The sequence below is a fragment of the Thunnus albacares genome, chromosome 6 (genome assembly GCF_914725855.1).
Source record: "Thunnus albacares chromosome 6, fThuAlb1.1, whole genome shotgun sequence".
NCBI lineage: Eukaryota > Metazoa > Chordata > Actinopteri > Scombriformes > Scombridae > Thunnus > Thunnus albacares.
The window spans coordinates 8,600,253-8,621,899 of record NC_058111.1 but is presented as its reverse complement, the minus strand read 5'-3'; the positions used below and the strand labels follow the sequence as shown (position 1 = coordinate 8,621,899).

Genomic DNA, 21,647 nt, shown 5'->3' with positions numbered 1-21,647 from the left:
TTTGTGCTTCCTGAAGCTGTCAAGAACTAAAGCAGTAGCACATGGTCTAGGGGCTCCTAAGTAAAGGTCCCCTTTTGCTGCTGTAATATAGTGAGTGAAGGCAAAGGCAATCAGCTCTGGCAGCCAGAGAAACTTCTCCGGCCATCTCAAGCTGTGGCTTCTCGCCCGTGGAGGTCCTTTCTCTGACTTTAGGTGCTTGTGGCTTGGGCATGAACTGGACAAGTCAGCATTAATTAAAAACAATGAGACGGTAAAACCATTGTGCGCAAGACTAAATGGCTGCTGAGCATGAAAACCTTGACCTCATTTAGGTTATGACACTGACCATTTTTAGAGGACTTGAATCTTTTCTTGTCTAATTGATGACTTCTCTTTGTGAGGAAATTGCTGTATTATTCAGTCCAAGACCTGGTGCATCTAGATTTTTTTTCTTTCATGTCAAGAACTTCATTTTTTTTGCCTCTGGTCTTTTATAGCTGCAGATACTAGCTCAATGAGTAGTTCAGCAGCAGAGCGTTGTTGTTTTGACACACGCTAAATGTAGTGTCTTGGATGTATCCGAGGGATTCTGGGAATGACTGTAATGATGCTCTTTTCAACAGCTTTTCCTCTCCCGGTTGTACATTGCAGTATATTCAAGCACAAAAGTGTCACGGTCATTAACCCACAGCATGGCCACCGTGCCTCTGCACCCATTACTGCACCGGCATTAGAGGGTTCAGAGAGAAATGAAGTGTGTGGTGTGAAGTATATATAAAGCACAAACTGTGACTCTCTAGGGCAGTGGACATTTGTGTTTGTGTAGGTCTGTGGCTGATATGTTAATATCACTAATTGTTTCCTAATTAGATACGAGTCAGTGAGTCGTATTTTAATACTCTTCAGGGATCATTACAGAGCGAGAGGAAATTTATCTCTCCTGATGGATGACAGTCCAGTCAGCAGGAAGTTCAACATCAAGACCAAAGGACTGATGGGAGGAATGGGGGTGCACCAAAATGATGGCTTTGTTTGCTGCAGTCATGTTATTTAAGTACTCCATTTTCAGCATGGCGCAGAGCTGCATCAAAAGTTAATCACACATTAATAGGAGCTCTGTGGAGATTTAACATTCCATGACAGCATGAGGATTGGAGCCAATAAGCCTTGAAAGAAAAAATGGTGTGATTGTATTATATTCATGTGTAAGAATTAGGGTTGCATATTGGTATATAATAAGTGTCTATAAATAATCATGGCTATAAATTATTCATATTCTGCTGTTAAGGTGAGTGGTCGGTCTGATCCGTGTTATATTTTATACTACTGGCAAGTGAAAAAGCTGAGATGGACACAGAGTACAGAAGAAATCGGAAGGATTGGTTCAGGTTGGATTCATTTCTTGGCTGGCAGGGGTTATATGTGTTTCCGCAGGAGGGGGTATTAACAACCCTGCTATATCTGGGAACATATTATTCATATGCCTGCTGCACAGTACACAAATTTGAATCTGTAGTTTGAAGACCGCAGTGGTTTTATTTTGAAAAAGAAAAAAGAAAAAAATCAAAACTAAGATTGATTTTTTTTGTTGCGTTTTATGATGTTTCTGACTTTACATGTTCTTGTATAGAGGCAATGCTTTGATTTATACATACAACTGATAATCTCTGTTTTACTGTTTTTGATTTGAGCATTATACTTGTAACCTGGGACTGTTCTCTTTTTTTTGCATTTAACATCTCAAAAAAGTGTTGGGGTTTTTTTTTTTTGTTTGTTTTTATTTCTCTACATCAGTGCCAGGCATTTGCCTTTTCTACCCTATCGCAAAGTCATTTCAGTTGTTTGTATTGTTCTTCCCAGCTGGGGTGAGGTGGCGGAGACAAAGGCAGATGTGTCCCTGTTTGTTTTTGAAGTGTTAGAGCAAAGTCTTGCATGTGTGTGTGTGTGATTGTGTGTGTGTGTGTGTGATTGTGTGTGTGTGTGTGTGTGTGTGTTTCTGCTCCTATGTGATGTTGCCTGCGTTTGGGTGTGTTTCATTTCCCCCCCATGTGTTGTCTCTGTTTGTGGTCCACAGGTCCTCCACTGCATTGTTCATCCGCCTCCTCCTCCCCTGTTGAGCAGCTCCCATACCCTCCCCCTTCCATTGCAGCCAATCAGAGCCAGGGAGGGTTGCTAGGTAACTGTGCGGCTCAGCCAGCCCAGGACTCTGACTCTGAGGATGAGTTTGGCCCCAATTCATTCTTAGTTAAAACTGGCTCAGGGAACCTGTATGCTTCTGCCACTGCTACTGCTGATGGTGAGTTGGTTTTCAAACTACTGTTGCTTTCTGGAGGTTAGCCTTCCCCTGCTCCTGGACATGTTGTGTTATAGGTCATGCAGATGGCTATGGGCAAGAATATGTGCCTTTTTCTCTGAGCACCATGAGAGAGAGTAGAAAGTTTGAGTCGATACGTAGCCTCAGGAAATGCACAGAACTCTCTGAAGCAAGATCTGCAAAGTTCAGAGCCTCACTCAAAGAGATGGAGGATTTTGGTTCACCAAGAGATATTTGTCACAGATATTTCTATTCATTTTCAATGCGTGCTGGTGGGAGTAACCATCTACAATCCCTCTATAGAATTTTTCAAAAACAGCAGCCTCCGCACCTTACACAGGAAATAAGGAAGAAACAAAGACAGTTGCGTCGTAACAGGTGCAGTGTATTCCCTGCTGTATCATCATATATCACTGCGAGGACTGACTCCTTTGAAGTTCTATTAAAGCATTGTTAACCCCATGGAAGACATACTTTATAACAGCTTAAACTCAATAGTGCTATTCTTGAGTGAGATTAGGTTTGATTTTTTCCAACGTGATATCTCATTAATAAATGTCAGCTCTTCATTCCTCTGTCTTGTGCTGTTGAATTAACACTCATTCAGACTGACAGAGTGACATTCTTGCTCAAACTGCAAACATGGTGTTGACAGTTGACAAAAATTTTGTGTAAAATATGTACAGCAGTATTTCTAAATAGCAGTCAAAGTGTGTCGCACATTGTGTCAGCGGTTAATTTACTCAATTAATTATTGTGAATATTTATTTGACGTGTCACTGTGGGCACTAATGAATTGTGTGAGGCAGACAAAATAGTTTGGCTAGTTTCTGAGGCTTCATTGTGTTGTTGAGTTAATATGATATTTGCTTGTTGCTATATAATCAATTGCTTTGGATTCATAGACTCTAGTGAATTCATTACTGGCTTGGAAAGGCTTGATGCTCACTAAATCAATGTACTTTGTTAATAACACCACAAACAATCACTGCATGGCATGTAAAACTGCATGTACACAAAGTCATTTCTAGAGCTGCAACTAATGATTATTTTCATGATTGATTATTTTCTCAATTAGTCGATTAGTTGTTTGGTCCAGAAAATGTCAGAAAATGGTGAAAAATGTCGATCACTGTTTCCCAAAGCCCAAGGTGATCTCTTCAAATGTCTTGTTCTGTCCATGACCCAAAGATATTGCAGTTTACTGTCATAGAGGACTAAAGAAACCAGATAATATTCACATTTAAGAAGCTGGTATTAGAGAATTTGGACATTTTCTTCTTAAAAAATGACTCAATATTTCCTCAAGGTAACATAAGGAATAAAAGACTTATTTTTTTGGGCACAAAATATCACACTTTGAAGCAAGTTATGTGTTCTTTTTTTCTGACCCGTCTAAATGAAAAAATAAAATGTTGTCATTCAAACTCAACGGTTTATGCCACATACCCCCCCATAAGTCATGAATTTACATGCTGAATAAGGTATTTTTTTGATATTTGAATGTGCTTTTCAACTACAGCAGCTACTTGCTTCTCCCACTGGCACAGCAAACACAAAACAAAATAAAATGGTCTAAATAATTGATCAGGCTTACAAGTTAACTACCCAAAGGGTTGAATTACATCAAACTCCAAAGTGCCCCAGCTGCCTGCTCAGAAAGCCTAGAGAATGAGTTATTAATCCCGTCGCAAATCTCCTCCCTAATTCCACAGTAGCAACATGCTGGTCACCCGGCAGTGACATGACTGTGCTTAAGGGGACAGGGGTGGGGGGATGGCCTTTACCGCGGCTGATTTGTCTCATAACAATGACACTGATTTGCATAGGTACAGTGTTTAGGTTGGCCTCGAGCTGTCAGTAAGGGATGGGAGGGGACTAGGGAGGAATATCTCTCGCTGTAGTAGCTACTTAAGTCATCCTCAGGCTTTGTAAGATTCCTTTAGGTTGCAAAGTACATCATGTTTCCGTGTGGCTCTTACCAGCGGGTGCAAACCTCTTCTCTCTTCCTGTTATCTCGATAACATAAAATCAGTACCCTTGATATTGATGCTCTTATCCCCTCTGAGGATCGTTCACCATGCTGTAGTTACATATGAATAGGTAGTAAATTATGCAAAACATGCTTTTCTTTGAGATTTCCTCCTTGATGTTCTTCATCGTTTAATTACAGAAAATCTTTGACAGTAAGGAACCAATTACAATCAGAAAAAGAACAAAAAAAAAACCTCAGTGTTTGTTCACTTAAACCAACTATTGAACCGTGTAAGCTTACTCCATGCCTTCATCATTTTCTACATCACATCCATCCATACTTTGTAAGCTTGTAGAGTTTTTTTCTCTATATCCTGCATTTTTGGTGAAAATTTGTTTTACTCTTTCACTCCGGTGAGCAACACAGTGTACTCCCACTGGCTATTTTCTTTTATTTTTAGTGTTTGCCTCGCTCGTTTTTTTTGTATAGATTTTCACCGAAGAGAGAGTGATATCTGATGACTCTCTATATGAAATATTTCTAGCCCCAAAGCATGTATGGCAGATATTATGTAGCTAAATAACTCTATCAATCCAGGCTGTTTTCACCATTTCAGGAAATAAAATTACTTCATTTTGTTCAATGAATAGTGACATTTTCCCTTCAGCTACATGAACTTCATCTTCCTCAAGGTGAGAAACTAGAGTGAGGTTGTGTTGTAGATTTGGTATACAGAACAGGATTATGGACACACAACTGCATTGCCAATGTGATTAAAACAAAGATCACAAATCCTCTGTTTTCTGTTTTATGAGGTTGAAATTCTGGTTGAATAAAAAAAAAAAAAAAAAGCCTTCATGTTGTCAGTTGTAATATAATCTGGTATTAAGTATGCATCTCAGGTTTTCAGTGGGAATTACATGTGCAAAAAAGGTAATTTAAAAGCCACCATGGTAAAATTGACTTCAATATCAAATCAGATCTCTTTGACACACGGGTCAGTTATTGAGGAAATATTCAAATTCAGAGTTGACACGGTGTAGGAAATATTTACTTTTTTATTGTCTGTAAACAACCACAGAAAACTATGTATGCCTAAAATAATTGAGTCACAGTGTATAGTTGCACTGGAAAACAGGTGGCTTTTTATCACTTCAGATTACATTTGCTCAAGGTCATCTTTGAGCCCACATACAGGACTTAAAATGTTCTGCTGGATTTCGAACAAGTAAATGCTCGCAGCAGCATATCGTTATTCACATTAGTAGCCTCCAAGGCTGTGGTGTTTATTTTATTTTTTTTCCGGATCCTGTTTTCATTCGAAAGAACACTGAGCCAGGGCTTCTGTAAGGCTGACGAGGCCGCTCGCTGAAGCCTGCAGTCCTTTTGTGAAGCATGTGTTTCACTGTGGCCCTTGGCTTTCTCTGAGGGGCTTCTTCCTGGGGAGACTGCCAGTGGGAGCCTGATGCCACGCTGAGCCGCAAGATCTTAGACACTGCAACCTCCCAGTATTAGCATCTCTTAATGCAAAACAGCATGGGGTCAGCCAGTGTTGGCTTTCATTGCAGCTGGGCTCCCTGGTGAAAGGGGCAGCACACCACCACCTCACAGCTGACCAAGCAGGAATGCTGAGCTGTGTAGAAGGCTCGGGGACGTGGCTGTGTTAGAATTCAAATAAGTCTTCATTTGAACCGCTTAATCATCCCCCTGTGTCTGCAAGGACGAGGGAAATGTGGTTAAAGAGTTCACCCCAGAAAGTAATTTAGCCACAGACACCAGGAGGAATGAAACTATCTGAGGCTAAGTAATAATTTAATGAGCAGCACATGGCGCTCGCTTGCCATGTCCCTGTTTTTCTGAATATGTGAGATTACAGTTTTGAGTTAAAATATCAAAAGGAATCTGTTTCTCTTGACGTTGACGTTGAGTTATCAATGAACTGGAGCCAACAGACAATTTGTCCAGTTCCATTGAGCTCGCTGTTTGTCAGTGCACAGAGACCGTGGAAAATGCATTTTGCATACCTACATATCTTCTTTTCATTGACATAAATTGAGATGCATTACTTTCATTCCATGATGATTGCGGACCATCTGTGCCCTCTAACAAAATCTTCAGCCTCTTGATGGATATGCAGCAGACTGACATACAGAACAGAGCATACATAACCACTTGTCTTGTTCTTGCTAAGGCAGCTCAAGGAATGACAGAAAATCCATTTGATCTCAGAAAAGGGAGGGAAAAGCATATGCTAGGACTGGTCATAATGGATTAGGTTGCTGGTGTGTGGTAAACCTCAGCTGGGGAAAAAAAAAAATATATATATATATATATATATATATATATATTTATTGCTTTGTTTTAATGGTGATTGCATTTATCTTTTCATTTTATATTATTTTCAGTTTACTTATGCAAGGGCTAGTATTACTGTTTTACTCCAGACATGCATATAATACAGCTCTATTCTCCTTTCACACCTCATTTGGTGTCCTCTGTGAACCTGGTGGCAGGATTTTACATGTGTACTTATACAATAGCATGTTCTACAGTTAGTTAAGAAGGTGTGCTTACATTTGGTTTCCAGAAGGTCTTTTCCCCCTCATTTCCAGAGAGAGAGCCAGTGGAGAGCTGAGCGTTATACCCACCTGTTTGTGGTACCTGTTACCTCTCAAATGAGTCCAGGAAAGACAGCTAGTATTCCCACATGGCTCTTCCCTTCAGACTTTTCTAATGGTGTAGGAAACAGCAGGGCCAACAGAGAGAGAACCAGCTCCAGGGAACCAGTAGAGAGTGCAGCTTCACTGCTTTCATGACAAATTCTATTTGTATTTTTATAGACAAATGCTACTCAACTGGAAATTTTGCTCCTATGATTAGCCATAGGGGCTGTAGCAGTAAGCAAGATTTAATGATACATCTAGGCGCCGGGTAGCTTTTGATTAATTCTGTATCGAATGGTTCACACCTCAGTGCGTTGATCGGGTGTCCGGGACATGTCATATCACTTTATTTCACCAGGTGTGACCATCAGTGCTCTGGATTTTATCCACTGTCCTTGTTCAGAAATAGACCTTTTCCCTGGACACTGCAGTTAGCCAGTGTTCTTCTATATGTAACCAAAAAATGATGCCACCAAAATGTTGTAGATGTCAACCAATTTAGGTATTATAAAGGGTTTAATTGCTACATTTAAATACATTTGCATATTTATATAAAACATTTATTTAAATTATTCATAGTTTTAATTTGAAGAATCATTCAAAGAGTGCAAATTTACATTTACTGCTGTTTATGTACATGTATCAAATAACTTAGTTTACCATTTGTAGAGTACATGGCACTGTATACAGCTTATTTGACCTAGCTTGCATGCTCCTAATAACTGAAGTCCTCTGTACTTATAATAGCTATCTGATGGTTAATTATCCAGTAAAACATAGTCTTATCCCTTACATATAGAATTATTCCCACAGTACAGTTTATTTAGTCAGGTAGGACACACACGAGCAGATTAGGAGGATGAGACCTGCCGGAGTATCTCTCAGCAGCATCCTGACTGATAAGTCAACGTCAGTGTGCTATTTTACTGTTTTGATGCATTTACATCATGGAGGCTATTAGGCCTATTAGAGTTTTTCACACCTGTACCAATAAGGAAAACATGGCAAGGCATGATATTTTATTATTATTGTTATTATTTATTTCATGGTATTTATTGATTTTTATCATCTGTGGATATTACTCAATACAGTATCCCAAAGAATCCACACTGCAGTTAAATGCATATAATAAATGCATATAATAAATTCAGCAAGAGCCTTTTAGAAATAGAAAGCGCTTATAGGCAATTTGTTATTTTAATAATAAAACATGTTTTGAAATTTTTATTCCATACTTTATCTGGATCTGAATTTGCATCAAAGCACGTACACATGAGTTCAGTAGTTTGAGTAAATAGTAAACACACTCCACTTAAAAATCTTGGATTCCAAATCCTTAACAAAAAAATAGCAACTTGTTCTTTGATCCATGGCCTAATTTTGCACTAATTGAAATATTTCAACAGCTGTTTGAGATATCCTTGGGGGAGATAATAAATACATACACAATATGTATGTAAAAAAGCCCTAGAAACTCTGAAAATGCACAACTACTTTAAACTTTATAACATAGCTATCTGACACCACACACGCAGGGCATTTGTCTCTTAGCAATTATAACATCTTACCATTAGGCAGACATTCCTGTTATCTCTCAGAGTGGGGGGTGAGGTCCTAGCTAATGAAGTGGATTTGCCTTAATTACTTGTCTAGAATAGCGTCAGGAGGCCTTAACCAGTGCATACATCTGTTAGAAAGAAAAATGAAAAATCCACATTCCCAGACTGAATAGATATCTGTAGGCTTCTATTTTGAATGCCATGTGAAAGTTTGGCTATTGTAGCAAAGTCCCCTTTCTCTGTCTCTCTGATAACAAATGACTCTCCTTTTCTTGGCAATTTCGTTGTGCAAAGCAGGTCAATAGAAAACCATTTATTTTTTTCTGTCCTTTGGATAGTAGTGAATAATTGTTGCTGAATCACCACATCTGTGGGGGTCGGGTTGCCCTGTGCTTTGTCTCATAAACTGTCTTGTTTCTCGTCTTTCTGTTTATCTCCACAAATATAAAAGTGACTACTTACCTGGCTGTTGAAAGGTTATTGGTTGGACAAGGGCAAGCATGCATAAAGTCAGGTAGTGAATTTAAATCATGATGCATTGCTTATCTAGTGCTTTGTCTGTAGAACATGTTCTACTGTGTATTAAAATGGTAATGGACTATGTGAATAAACAGGAAAGTAGAGTTTAACAACACTTTTGAGCAGACTGAATGGTATTACACATTCGACATTCTTTAAAATACTTTATAATACCCTGTGTGCATTTACAAATTGTAAAGCATCAGTACCCTGGTATCTAATGCCTCATAAAAGTAAAAATCTTAACTTACAACAAAGCACTTAAGTACTAAAACTTGACTTACTCCAGGTGCACTGGGAAATTTGATTTAAATGTGGATTGTATTGTTATCTAATATTCATGATGAGGTAGCTATTATTTTACACATTTTTAAAAGCTGCATATTGAGTCAACCTGTATACCAGTTTACTTATAATGACCACAGTGGGGTCGTTTCCCACTAGAGAGTTCCCCACTAAGAATTGATTTTTTTATGTATTCAGTAAGTCCTAACACTTTTTTCAATCATCTAATTCATACATTTTAATAATACATTGTTTAAAATTCATACAAAATTGGTGATAATATATCTGGCTAGCACAGAATTCGGTTAGAGGTTTGTAACATCAGTTTCCTAAAATACTTACACATTAATTCTTCAATACACAGTGTGTATTGACTTGCAAAAGTGGTTAGATCTTTTTATGCTGGGAGTGGGCAAAATAACATGACCAACCTAGTATATTGCTAATAATAATAATAATGATAATAATGATAATAATAATAATATATTGTGCCCCCATACAGTCAACCTGCAGAAAATAATACTTCTGTGAAGTTCACAGCATATTATGAATTTTCAGTGTAAACTTGGCCGGTGAGTCATTTATTTACCCCTGTTGTGATTCTTGAGACTGTAGCATGACTCTTAAAATATAGTGCAAGTACGGTCCTTAGAAAAAGTTACCAAGTGTTAGGAAAATGAATTGCTTGTTGCCCCACATTTGCTTGATCGTCATAGAAAGTAAAGTATTTGTTTACCAAGCAGTAAATGCGTTCCAGAGCGGTGATGCATTTGTCCTTGTGATATATTTCTCTGTGCATGTCTTTGCTGTCCCTGTATCGAATTAGCATAACCTTATTAATGGCTTTTGGGATCAGGTACATTACTGAGCAGGAGGGAGGTCATCAAAAACTGTGTGGTTTTACCGCACAGCAGTCTATTGTTCATCAGGACTGTGCTGTGCCTCTCTCTCAGTGTCTGAGCTAATTACGAGGGCAGCATTGTGCAAAAGTGTGCTCAGTATGGAACCATCTGTCAGTGCGACAGATGCATGATATAGCACTCCCTCCAAAATGAAAAAGAAATAAAATAATTTCTGTCAGTGGTTCATCCTATGAAATATGTGGACTATGTGGCATCGAACCAGGTTCAAAATTGAGTCTGAAGGTGAAGATTAGCGTTTGCTCCCTTTTTTTTGGTTGATGACTAAGGAAATGTACACAGAATATAAATAGCAATGAGCTGAAACGCTCTATCTGTTATGTGTAAAATTGCAAGCTTAAACACTGCAGACTTGATTTTTGTTTTGTTTTTCCTTGCTGAGCTATTCATTAGCACTTTATCTGTGACCACAATGGGCTCTTTTTCCACTTTTGTGAAACGCTTCAAGCGCTTAAGCTCACCGCTACCTTTTGTTTTCAACACAGCCACTTTTGCACCTCAACAGTTTCTGCATCAATCTGCCTTGATTGACACATGTTGATAAGGCAGCTTCATGTTTCTGACCCGTAAAAAATCTGAAATGACTCTAAGCTTCTTTGACTGGCACGAGTAGGTATCACTTTAATGAAGGAGCTGATTATACAAAATAAGCCTTTTGTGTGTTTATATTCCACTCTCTATGCTGTAAATTGGCAATTTAGTGTCGTGGATATCTGTGAAATAAAAGAGGCTGGCTGCTATAAAGAAAAGCCACTCTTTCACTTTGTGTAGCGGCACAAGTTCATTGATTGATGAATGGCTTAGCAGATGTGGAAATAAATGGATACAGAGTGCACAAGGACATTGGTCTTCTATCTTGTGAAGTTCAGTGAGTATCAAATAGTGCATATTGGACCAGGCGGTACAATGTGTTCTTCTAGACATCATATCTAAAGTTTCAATTCCAGTGATGTAAAGTGACAACAGAGCTTGTCAATAACCTAAAAAAAAGAAACAAAGAGCAAATTTTTACTACTAAAGCTCTGGAGACCACTAATCACTAATCCATGAGGTTGATCACTTCAGATCTGACAATGACATGCAGCTGATGATGGCAGATCATTAGCAAAGGAGATGGCTAATGTTCTTATTTTGTTGTTTCTGATCCAAATCTATTAATTTTGCTTTATAGTTGAGCTGTGGCAGTGGCGAAAGACTTTGCACAAGACAGAGTGAAACAAAGGAAAAAACTACACATGCTCAAACAACCTTCCCTGGTTAAATAAATGTAAAAAAAAAAAAAAAAAGCCTAAAGAATTGGTCAGTTTCAAGAACAGGCCAGCTGGTAGCTCTGTGTACACAGGAGCCAGTGTCTGGTCTGAGTAAAATGTCACAGATCTCTGTGGGATGCAGAGAGCACACTCTGATAGAGACCAGTTGGGAGAAATAATGAGCAGAAGATGGACTTTTTTAGGAGTGGTGCATGGACGTGCTTTTCAGTGAAAAGAGACTTCAGGTTAGGTTTTACTTTATGTGCTGCTGGAGAAACCATAGCTAATCTCTCATCAGAATGGTGAGGTAAAATAACACCATAAAGAGTTCATCACATGATAGCACACAGAGTAGAGTAGAACTGTCATTCTTTTAAAAGTTCTGTTACGTAGTGTTTTATTTCTTTTCTCTTTTTTCCTTTCAGACGGAGCCTTTCAAAACCACTCTCGGCTGCGGACGCCCCCACTACCGCTTTCCCACTCCCACTCGCCCAATCATCAGCACCATGCGGCCTCCATTAACTCCTTAAACAGGGGCAACTACACGCCGCGGAGCAACCCAAGTCCCGCGCCCACAGACAGCTCTGTTCCTCCTGAGGGTCCGGCCAGTGGTCAGGACTCCGGCAGTGCACAGGACAACTGGCTACTCAACAGCAACATCCCCCTGGAAACAAGGTACTGTGTAACTTGTCTCCCTGACAGTTTATTGAGATATTGGCATCTGTAAGACTGAGCTTGAGCTGGTGCCATTGAACACAGCTTTTCATGCTATCTGCTCCATATTAAATTACTGCATTGCTAACAGGGAGCAAAACAATAAAATGGGAAATATCCTGCTAGGGGCAAAGGCCTACATTTGTGACGAACATGATTTTGTGGCAAACAAGAGAAAAGTGCTGCTTTTGGGTCTTTGTCTGTTGTTAGCATTCCTAACGCTATTGAGTTTAAACAGCAGAGTAATTATAATCACATTGGATAAAACAGTTCTTGCAAAATTATATTCAGGCTCCTGTGAGCAGGCTTCATAGCTCCTCCACTTCAGCACTGAGTTTTATTTATTTTTAATCAGCATTCAGTTCTCTAGCACATATCTCAATAGGAGGCCCCTGTGTGAAGTAGATCTGTCAAGCGTTATTGTAACAAAGGGAATATCTGTGGTTATTTCTTTGGCTTTTCCTATTGCAAGGTAGTATGAAATCAAGAATAGCAGAGCAGAATTATCTCAACCCATCCTAATGATCACATTACTCTCTTTGCAGTAGAAAATCTCTCCAAACAAAGCCTGACTTCTCAGTGTGACCAGTTCTCCTGCTGAGAAAATTTAAATTAAAAGCTGTTAGGGATAAAAAAAAGATTTATTTTCTTTATTTAGATGATTTAATTATTGAAAAATGTTAGACCACACCGCCTATAGTGTATATTTTGCAATAAATGAAACTGTTGTAGACAGGAGAATAGCTAATAGCTAATTTGGCATGGCCAAACAGCCAGTGATGAACAGAATTACTGTCTCTTCCTCAGGTTTTTGTGAGACGGTTCAGTCAACAGGAAAATGAGCATCTATTTCAGCTGGCAGGACAGTTAGTGGTATAATGAATGATTGCACATCACCCAGCTCCAAAGTTAATCCTGCACAGGTATTCCCTGTGGAACAGGAAACATATGGTGAGGAGAGTCTATCTGCAACAGGCAATAGAAGAAACGCATTTGTAGTCTTCATGACCTACTGCTTTTGAAAAAAAAAAAATCAACTACTTAAGTTTCAATAATGAAATTGGAACCATTAATAATATCCACACAGACAGAAAGATTAAATGTCACTTTTACTTAGTTAATAGTATTACAATAGCCATCTCTCATCAGTTTGTGAAATTTAATGGCCCTGATAAATTCTACAGTGGTAGATTATACTCCGCTCTTTTCACTGGAGAGAAGCCAGCAGTTGGTTGGCCCTACGCAGCCTCACCATTTTCTTTAGAGCTTGTGCCAGGCATTTCTCTCTCTTCATTAAAAGTTGCATTCTTCTCCAGAACACGAGTTTGAGAGAAACCATGAGCAGACTTCACTACCGGCCTCAGAGGGGCAGGGATCAAAAACAAGGCTTTTCTCTTGTACCACTGAATGTGTTCAGCCTGCCCATTGCATGTGGACAGTTCATTTCTCCATTGCATTGCTGCAGTATTTCCTTGTGGAACAGAGCGGTCATGGAGGGAGTTCAGCATGAGAGAAATGAGACATGCGCCTCAAGAAAATGTGTTGGCTTGTTTTTTTTTTTTGTGTGTGTGTGTTTTTTGTTTTGGAGTGTTGTGATCATTAAATTAAAACATCTTTACTTAAGGATATTATCCAATGTGAAAACTATGAAACTGTAGTGACAAGCAGCTTTGTTATTAAAATGAAATTCAGATTTTAAAAAAGTGTTTTTTTTTACTTGTCTGAAATAAGTGTTAGAAACCCTTCAGGTTCTTATTTGTAAGTGATGCATTGTTTTCTTCCAATCACAACCTTAAAGGAGCCAGAATACTCTAATGTTTATCAGAGAAGAGCAAGAGGCTTGCAGAGAAGGGCAGGGCTCGTACAAAACCAGGTATGGCAGTGCCCAAACGAGGGGAACGAGAGAGCTAGATGTCATTTGTCTCGCACTTTGGTAGAAGTAGTTCCATAAGGGCCTTGGTTTCTTTGTCCCACATTGTCTGTCTCGATCTCCATTTGTCAGTTGTTGTTGTTGATGTTGCTTGGTGATCACATACTGTATTGGCATTTCTGTGTTTCTTGCATGCACATCTCACACTAGCTTCATATCCATCTTCCCACCTGTGTGTAGAAACATAGCAAAGCAGACATTCCTAGAGACTTTACAGGACAACGTCATTGAGATGGACATTCTGGCATCGGCTCGCCACGATGCCTCGTACAACGACGGGTATGTTGCATGTTTGCTATCTGGCTCGCACATGTCAGAATCTGCTTTGCCATGAAAACAATTATGACGCCTGCACTATTTTTCCCTCAAACATCCTCTGTTTGAAATGCCGTCAATCATCAGTGTATGTCTCCTGCAGGGCCAGAATCTGTCCCTTCCCTGTTTAATACAACTAACAATTTGCATTAAGTCACATTGTTGGGTTGTATTCTTTTTGATTAATGTTAAACATGACCGCTTTATGAATGACACTTGCCGGTGTTATTTCCTATTGCTGGAATAGGATATGTCAGAGATTTGTCCTGATATTTATAAATAAAATATGGTCTCAGTGACTTTCCACATCATACATTGTAATGTGACATTCAATCACGTTCATGTCTCCGTCAGTCGAGAGCTTCTTGTAAACTTGTCAGTAAAACGGCCTTGACAACAGTGCCGCTGCCACTGACTCTCTGATGGGCTGATCATACGGCTCTTGGACATGCAGCGTTACACGTGTTTTCTTAGATAGCCAGCCGTGTTTTTCAAGGGCGAATAAATGTGTTCAACTCAATGCTGCAGCTGTATATACTGTATCTCTCCTCTGGATAGCCTTGACACATAGTTACAGGGAATTACTCTTCACCGTGCTGGCATGAATACGTAAACAAGAGTCAGCTGTGCTCACTAGTCCTATAAATTGGATTTAGTATTGATTAACAGTTTCAACTGAGCAAAACCCAGTATGCTTTCGTATTCTCACTTATACAGCAGAAGGTTAACTGTAGTAAAATTATTGAATGCGCCTGGAAATAGAATTACTTACCAGTGGAAGGGACTGCACTTGGTTAGACAGTAACCTACAGTATGATGAAAGATGGATGTGTTCTGTTGAGACCAACAAGAGAATATGTTTTTTCCAGGCACTTCCTGTTCAAACCAGGAGGAACATCACCAATGTATTGCACAACATCACCAGGATACCCTTTGACCTCTAGCACGGTGTACTCACCTCCCCCACGCCCTCTGCCTCGAAACACCTTCTCTCGACCTGCCTTCAGCCTGAAGAAACCCTATAAGCATTGCAACTGGAAATGTGCTGCTCTCAGTGCCATCCTCATCTCAGTAACACTGCTGTTCCTGTTGGCCTACTTCATTGGTGAGTCACCTCTGACGCTCCTACGCACCAGGGAGGGCACTTCTACCTATCCTCCCCCCCCCCCCCAAATCCCACCCCTCACTTAACTGCAGACACAGGATGAGTCTATGCTCCATTGTGTTTCCTCTATCATCCGTTTTAATAGTGTTGAATCTGCACCCTGCGCCTTATATGAGCACAGTTATATAGGGACTCACAGATTGAGTCCTCGCCCACACACCTTGTCTGAAATAACATTATCATTCATAGATTGGGTTGACTGAATCTGCAAAGATGGGCAATCTGGTTTCTTGCTCTTGTGAATAGGTCAGATAGGGAATGAATTAAAAAGACATCAGCCATCACATGAGAGAGGACTGCACATTTAGAATATTCATCTTATTTGATTTAAGATTACCTGACCATCATACCTAGGTCCCAGCTGCAGGACTATCAGCTGTGATATCTGCATTACAGTATTAAATCAGTTCTTGTCTTTTTGACTGCTGTCAGTCCCTAAGGGAATGACATTCATATCTGATAATACAGTGTCTCATTTATCTGTGTGATCTACTGCATATACAAGACTGTTTACACAACATTTCTCTAGTAGATGGCAGAAGTTGATAAAGACACAAACAAGAAAAACCAAAAAGGGTTGGAATTACATGTAAGTGGATTCTTCTAGTCATTGCTGTGATGTTGTGTGTCCTTATTTCTCAGAGATCACATATTAAAATGTCCCCAACTCTGTGTTTTTACTCAGATTTTATGCTAGTTATCACTGCTCATGAGAGGTTACCAAGGTCTTCCTCTGTTTATTCCAAGCAAGCTGTTGCTTTGCCAGTAATGTAAAATTCAACACTTCTTGAGTAGCAGAGATTTCTTCACAAAAACTCTTCCCAACACCTGTTGTTTAGAACAACATTTTAATCAGCTGGAGGTTGAATCACTGCTGTTAAATGAATCTGTGATTGCATAGCAAAATACACATTTATTTGTAAGGGAATATTTGTTATCATCACTTTAAAGCAAATGGATGCAATGAAGATTCATTGGTTTGCAGCAACCAACAATAACATCTGCAGTAACAGTGTGGTCAGGTAGAGAAGGGGTGCGATAGAGCGAGGATTGTGGGTAAGTCAAAGGTCTAGGAAAATTAGGGGATAGTTTGGGGGTAGAGGTAAAGTAAGTACACCATATGTTGACTGAATTGGTGCTATTGGCTAAGACTGAGGACCAGCATATGATGAACAAGACCAGAGTAGGGTGACAATGCAAAAATATTTTTAAGGAATGAGGATTTAGAGGCATGGCTCCTGCAGTGCAGTGAAGGGAGAGAAGACAGGTAAGGATCTTTGAAATGTAATGTCAAATGATTATGTCTGAGGTCTGGATTTAAATATTGTTGAATATTCTTGTTGCCTAGACTGGCAGACAATTCCAGGGATGTAGTGGCCTACATGAAAAAGTGAGCAGTGCCTTTTTGATTCACGTAATGGAAATTCTGTCTGGTCCGTTGTTATAAATTCAAATAAGGGTTTGATATACAGTTCTATCTCATATATTTTATCATATAATATACATTTGATTGGCTGTGAATACCTGTTTAACATATAAATGGTTACACTGTTGAATTCAGTCTCGCACAGAAAAAGAAATAGTTTTTCAAATAGAAGGATGGTGAGAACATTTTAGTTCATTTGCATGAAGACAAGAAAAGAAAAACCAGATCCTTCTGCATGGTTTTCATCAGTGAGATAAATGAACTCTTCATTGAGGACATTTGTTATAGATATGCATTAAACCCTAACAATCATGAAAGCTATCGTTTCAGCTTCTCCTTGAGGCCAAATTAACTAAAATCTGATAATTCATTTTTTTTGTCACCAGAGCCATTTAAATTGTTTCAAAAAGAATCAGCTGGTTTCTGTTCATGGTGATTTATCGACATATGCAGCTGTTTTAAGTCAATGACAGTGGCTGTGAGTTTTGGTGTGGCTTGTTTTTGGCATCAGCAGTGTGGTTTGGCTGTAGGAGTAGAGATGTACTATGTGTATACTGTTTGCTGCTTGTGACCTGGCCAAAAGCCAGAAAACCCCATCATCCTGATAGTGCTTAATCAGACTGTGTAATTACACCCTGCAAAACTCAGACCATCTCCGGATGCACCACAAGTAAACATTTTGGAGACCAAACCTCACCCTAAGATCGGAATTTCCAATCAAGAACGAGGGCCATATTTAATTAAAGGCTGATGAGAAAATACATTTAATTTCAAGTGCAATTAATTACTGAGGCCTGTAATTGGAAACGCTGGGTGAGATGTCTAATGAACCCAATTATGCCTCATGACAGATGTTTTGACTTGCATTGTGGTTTTTGTGGTTTTATTTTGTCACAGCTTTGCAAATCTGCACATTTTGAAGTGCAAAAAGGTCGGGGGTTTAAGATGGTACTATTTTCTCTGTGGTTGCTTGCTCATTAGCACATTTGTTATATGTTCCTCATTTTAAGGTCATCAGTATCCTCCTGTGTTCACTTCCATTCACCCTGGGTATCTAGTCAAGGACAAAGAGGTTGGGTTCCAGAAAATTTTTCACTGCATGATCATCCAACCCAGAAAAAAGCTTCCCTGCGACACATATTTTACCTGTTTGTAAACTATTTTCAGTATCTAGATTTGTCAATAAGGGTGTTATTCTAAATGGATCTTAAGGAAATGTTCCACTTTTATCATCAATGTTAAATAACTCTCGAAAAATACCTATATATACAGACCAAAAATCTTCTTTTTTTTCTTCAACTCATGCAATGAATTACTTTAATGGCAGAGAAAGAGTAATTATTCTGCTTTCAGTGAAACTCTAATTTCCTTTATTTAATTCTACAATACCCATAATTCACTGCAAACCAGACAATGTGTAATTTTCTATTACTGGGGAACATCAGTTGAAACAATGAACATCCCCATATCATTGCTACTAATTAGTGACAATTACCAAGTGCATTAGGCACATATAGCTGCCAAGCATACGGCAATGCGCTGCTGGCTGTATATCGTCGCAATTTTATGATTGTACATTCATATCATGTTGGCAATTATGATGTTAATGTGCTGAAGAAAGAACTTTTGTGTTGATTAGCATGTTTCATCCACAAAGCCCAAACCCAGGTCTGACTGTCACCTGTAATGGCAGGGAAGATTGTTGTTGCTTTGATATGGTCAGCACACAGAAATATGGATACTGATTGGCTGTAATAGACAGCGAGTTGTTAGACTTTGTGCCTCATATTGATCATTTCTGTAATTTTTAATTGTTACTGAGTGATGCATCACACCACCCAGAATCACCAAACAATGATAAAAGATTATCAGCTAAGACATAAAGTAAACAAAAGCATAAACAAACAAGTTAATTCCACATTACGTTTAATTATTGTTTTTAAGCACTTTGTTTCTAGAGAAATGCAGCACAGGAGTGGTGCTATGTCTCAGTGCTAGAAATTACTTATTTCCAACAACTGTTACAACGTAGAAATTTAGAATTTTTGTAATTAAGTTCCTCATGATATGGTTATTGCAAAAATGTCATTATCTTAAATCCAGACATGAAAATAGCTAAATGTCATGGCGTGCAGTGCTAATTTTGACATCTAAAATCCGCTTTTGATATTCCAGTTATGCACCATGTTTACATTTGTTTCTTACATTGCTTGGTTTTGAAGAAATAACACATTTAAGACTTATTAAATTAAGTGTTTTAATAAGGATTAATCAGCCATAGATTAAACATTTTACATCAAAGGCATGTATGGAACTATGTTATATACTCTATTATAGGGTTTGTCTTTTTTAAATGCTCACAGTATTTGATGATTTTGACCAGTGAGATGAGGGGGAAAAAAAGGTTCTGCTCATCATAGCTTTCCTTGAAGTGTGCGCTAGTTGAAAAGTGCGCCTCAGATCAGAGGAAAGAAGCACCGGAATGCTGGCAGATGACCCACAGCAATAAGTGCTGACTTCCTCAGATTGACTAAGAAGTCTTCTACTACAGTACCTCTGTTCCCTAATTGGCACATGGCGTGACCCAACTTCCTGCCAAGAGATAAGCGAAAGGAGGGCACAACATGTGCTCAGGACAAAATGGGCAACGCTACGAAGTACAGTACTCTTGACAGGTCAGTGGCATCGCTGGAACACAGACGCAGCTTGTCTCTGCCAGTGGCCATCTCATTAGAAGTACCTTGTTATTCCCACAACCTGTCTTCATTTTGCAGCCAATTGCAGCAGCCCTCTGAGTGTCATTGCACAGTGTTCGCAAAGTTTGAGAAGTGAACAAAACAAAATCAGGAGGCTCTTCACTGGCTCAGGTCCAATGCTCTGCATATCATAGATACCAAGAAGGCACTGGAGTAAATCTTTGGGTGATGGGAGGGGGAGGGCTCTTCAACCATTTTCCATTAGAGGCCTCAGGGACGGATGGGATGAAGAACGGGGCTCACAAAGACGTGATTACTAGGACACTTGGAACGACACCCTGCCTGGTGACTTTGCAATGGTTCCGCCAGCAACATATACTGACTCTTTTTCAGTATATGTTCGCCAGTCAATGTAGAGCTACAAATCAAAAGCAATGTCTTTCTGTAGCTTACAAAATGACAAACAAAGCCATCTGTCTCTTCACTGGTTGTCCTCCACTGACACAGTAATTTCCACAGGCACTGGACAGACACAGAACAGATGCTGGTTTTGCAGCTGAACTTCCATCATCTTATGGAAGTTTTTTATTTGGTTTTCCCTGTTAGCCACACTGTTGCTACCTATCTTTATTCAGAAATCCATATTGATATTTCCATAAATATGTTGTAGTGTTTATCTAGCGTGCACATCCAGTGCTACTTATAGAGATCAAAGTGGGGGAATCGATGTAAACAACCCAACATATACCATCACCAGACACTATAGCTTGGTTTGATCTGCCACTTGTCACATTCATATGGTGGTTTTAGCCAATTTGAAGTTAGTAACTGAATCTGAGCAAGTAAATCTCTCTCTTATTCTTAGGGGATCACCACTGGTTCTGAAATTAAGAGGTTTTGTAAATCCATTGCTTACTGAAGCAATGTATTGTCTTCTGTTTGTTTTTTGACTGTTAATCATAGTCAAACAAAAATACTATTGATTTCCACAAAGAAGCTGCACAACAGTGATGTGTCATATTTCAGTAATGATAATAATACTAAAAATAATAACATACATAAGTACTAGTTAAGACATAAGACTAGTTAACAAAATTCTCTCTCCAAAAAAACAAACAAAAAAAAAACACAAACTATGAGTCCATTTGAATTTAGTTTTTGTTCACTTGTTAATTGGCAAGTTGATCTAAGTGAATTAAGTAGGCAGCGACTGTGCTTTTGAACCAAAGAAAATAAACTGTAAGTGTGATCAAACTATGAATTAATATATGAAAACTTCAGCTATTATAAGTTGTCATAATTTACACTTGTGTGTCAGTGGTATAATAATAAGGCCGTTAGATCCTTCAGTCTCAATAACAAATCCTTTTTTTTTTTTTCTTTTCTGTTTGTTCAAGTAATGACAGACACAGAAAAGAAGAAAATGAAAACACAGTTGAAGAAAACAACATTGAAAGAACCGTAGAGGTCTCACTTCCAGCTTCGGTCTTTTAAACCTGTCAAATAATTCCACTCTTTATAATTGAATTGCGTGGTTATTTACTTGAGGAGCTTAAGAGAACCAACAAACCAATAAAATAGCTATATCGAGTTTCTAGGCCTTTTCTGCTGACTGTTGACTTCCGAGGTGGCTTTTGCCTTGCTAAGCGCGTCTTGTCCATTCTCTTATTGGTGATCTGTCATGGTCAGCCCCTCCTCCTCTGTCCTGCACTCACTGCCATTGTTCCAAAGGACATTTCTTTTGTCGACCTTGTAAAATATCAGCACGCTTCATCCACTGTGTTCACATTGAAATACCCCTGGTGTCTCCCTGCTGATGCATTTTTTTCCTTTTGTCCCCTAGTTTTGTAGGGGAATGATGGGGTATAGGGGTTGGAAAAAATGACCGTGGTCCATGCCGATGTTAAGTATGGTAAGACAGATGTTGTCCCATGGGG

At 39.0% G+C, this 21,647-nt stretch overlaps 1 protein-coding gene across 6 annotated transcripts in view; it reads left to right on the top strand.

The window, feature by feature from the left end:
* The window catches only part of tenm4 (teneurin transmembrane protein 4), a 159,084-nt gene that overhangs the window by 62,660 nt on the left and 74,777 nt on the right, over nt 1-21,647 (top strand). For 3 of the 6 annotated variants that reach the window (XM_044354107.1, XM_044354105.1, XM_044354104.1), the window contains 4 exons: nt 2,054-2,275; nt 11,890-12,139; nt 14,289-14,387; nt 15,293-15,528. In XM_044354107.1, the coding sequence (XP_044210042.1) occupies nt 2,054-2,275; nt 11,890-12,139; nt 14,289-14,387; nt 15,293-15,528 (807 nt within the window). Of the gene's footprint in view, nt 1-2,053; nt 2,276-11,889; nt 12,140-13,976; nt 14,052-14,288; nt 14,388-15,292; nt 15,529-18,818; nt 21,623-21,647 lie in introns of those variants that run through there. The other 3 variants (XM_044354103.1, XM_044354102.1, XM_044354106.1) reach the window with 2 other exon arrangements.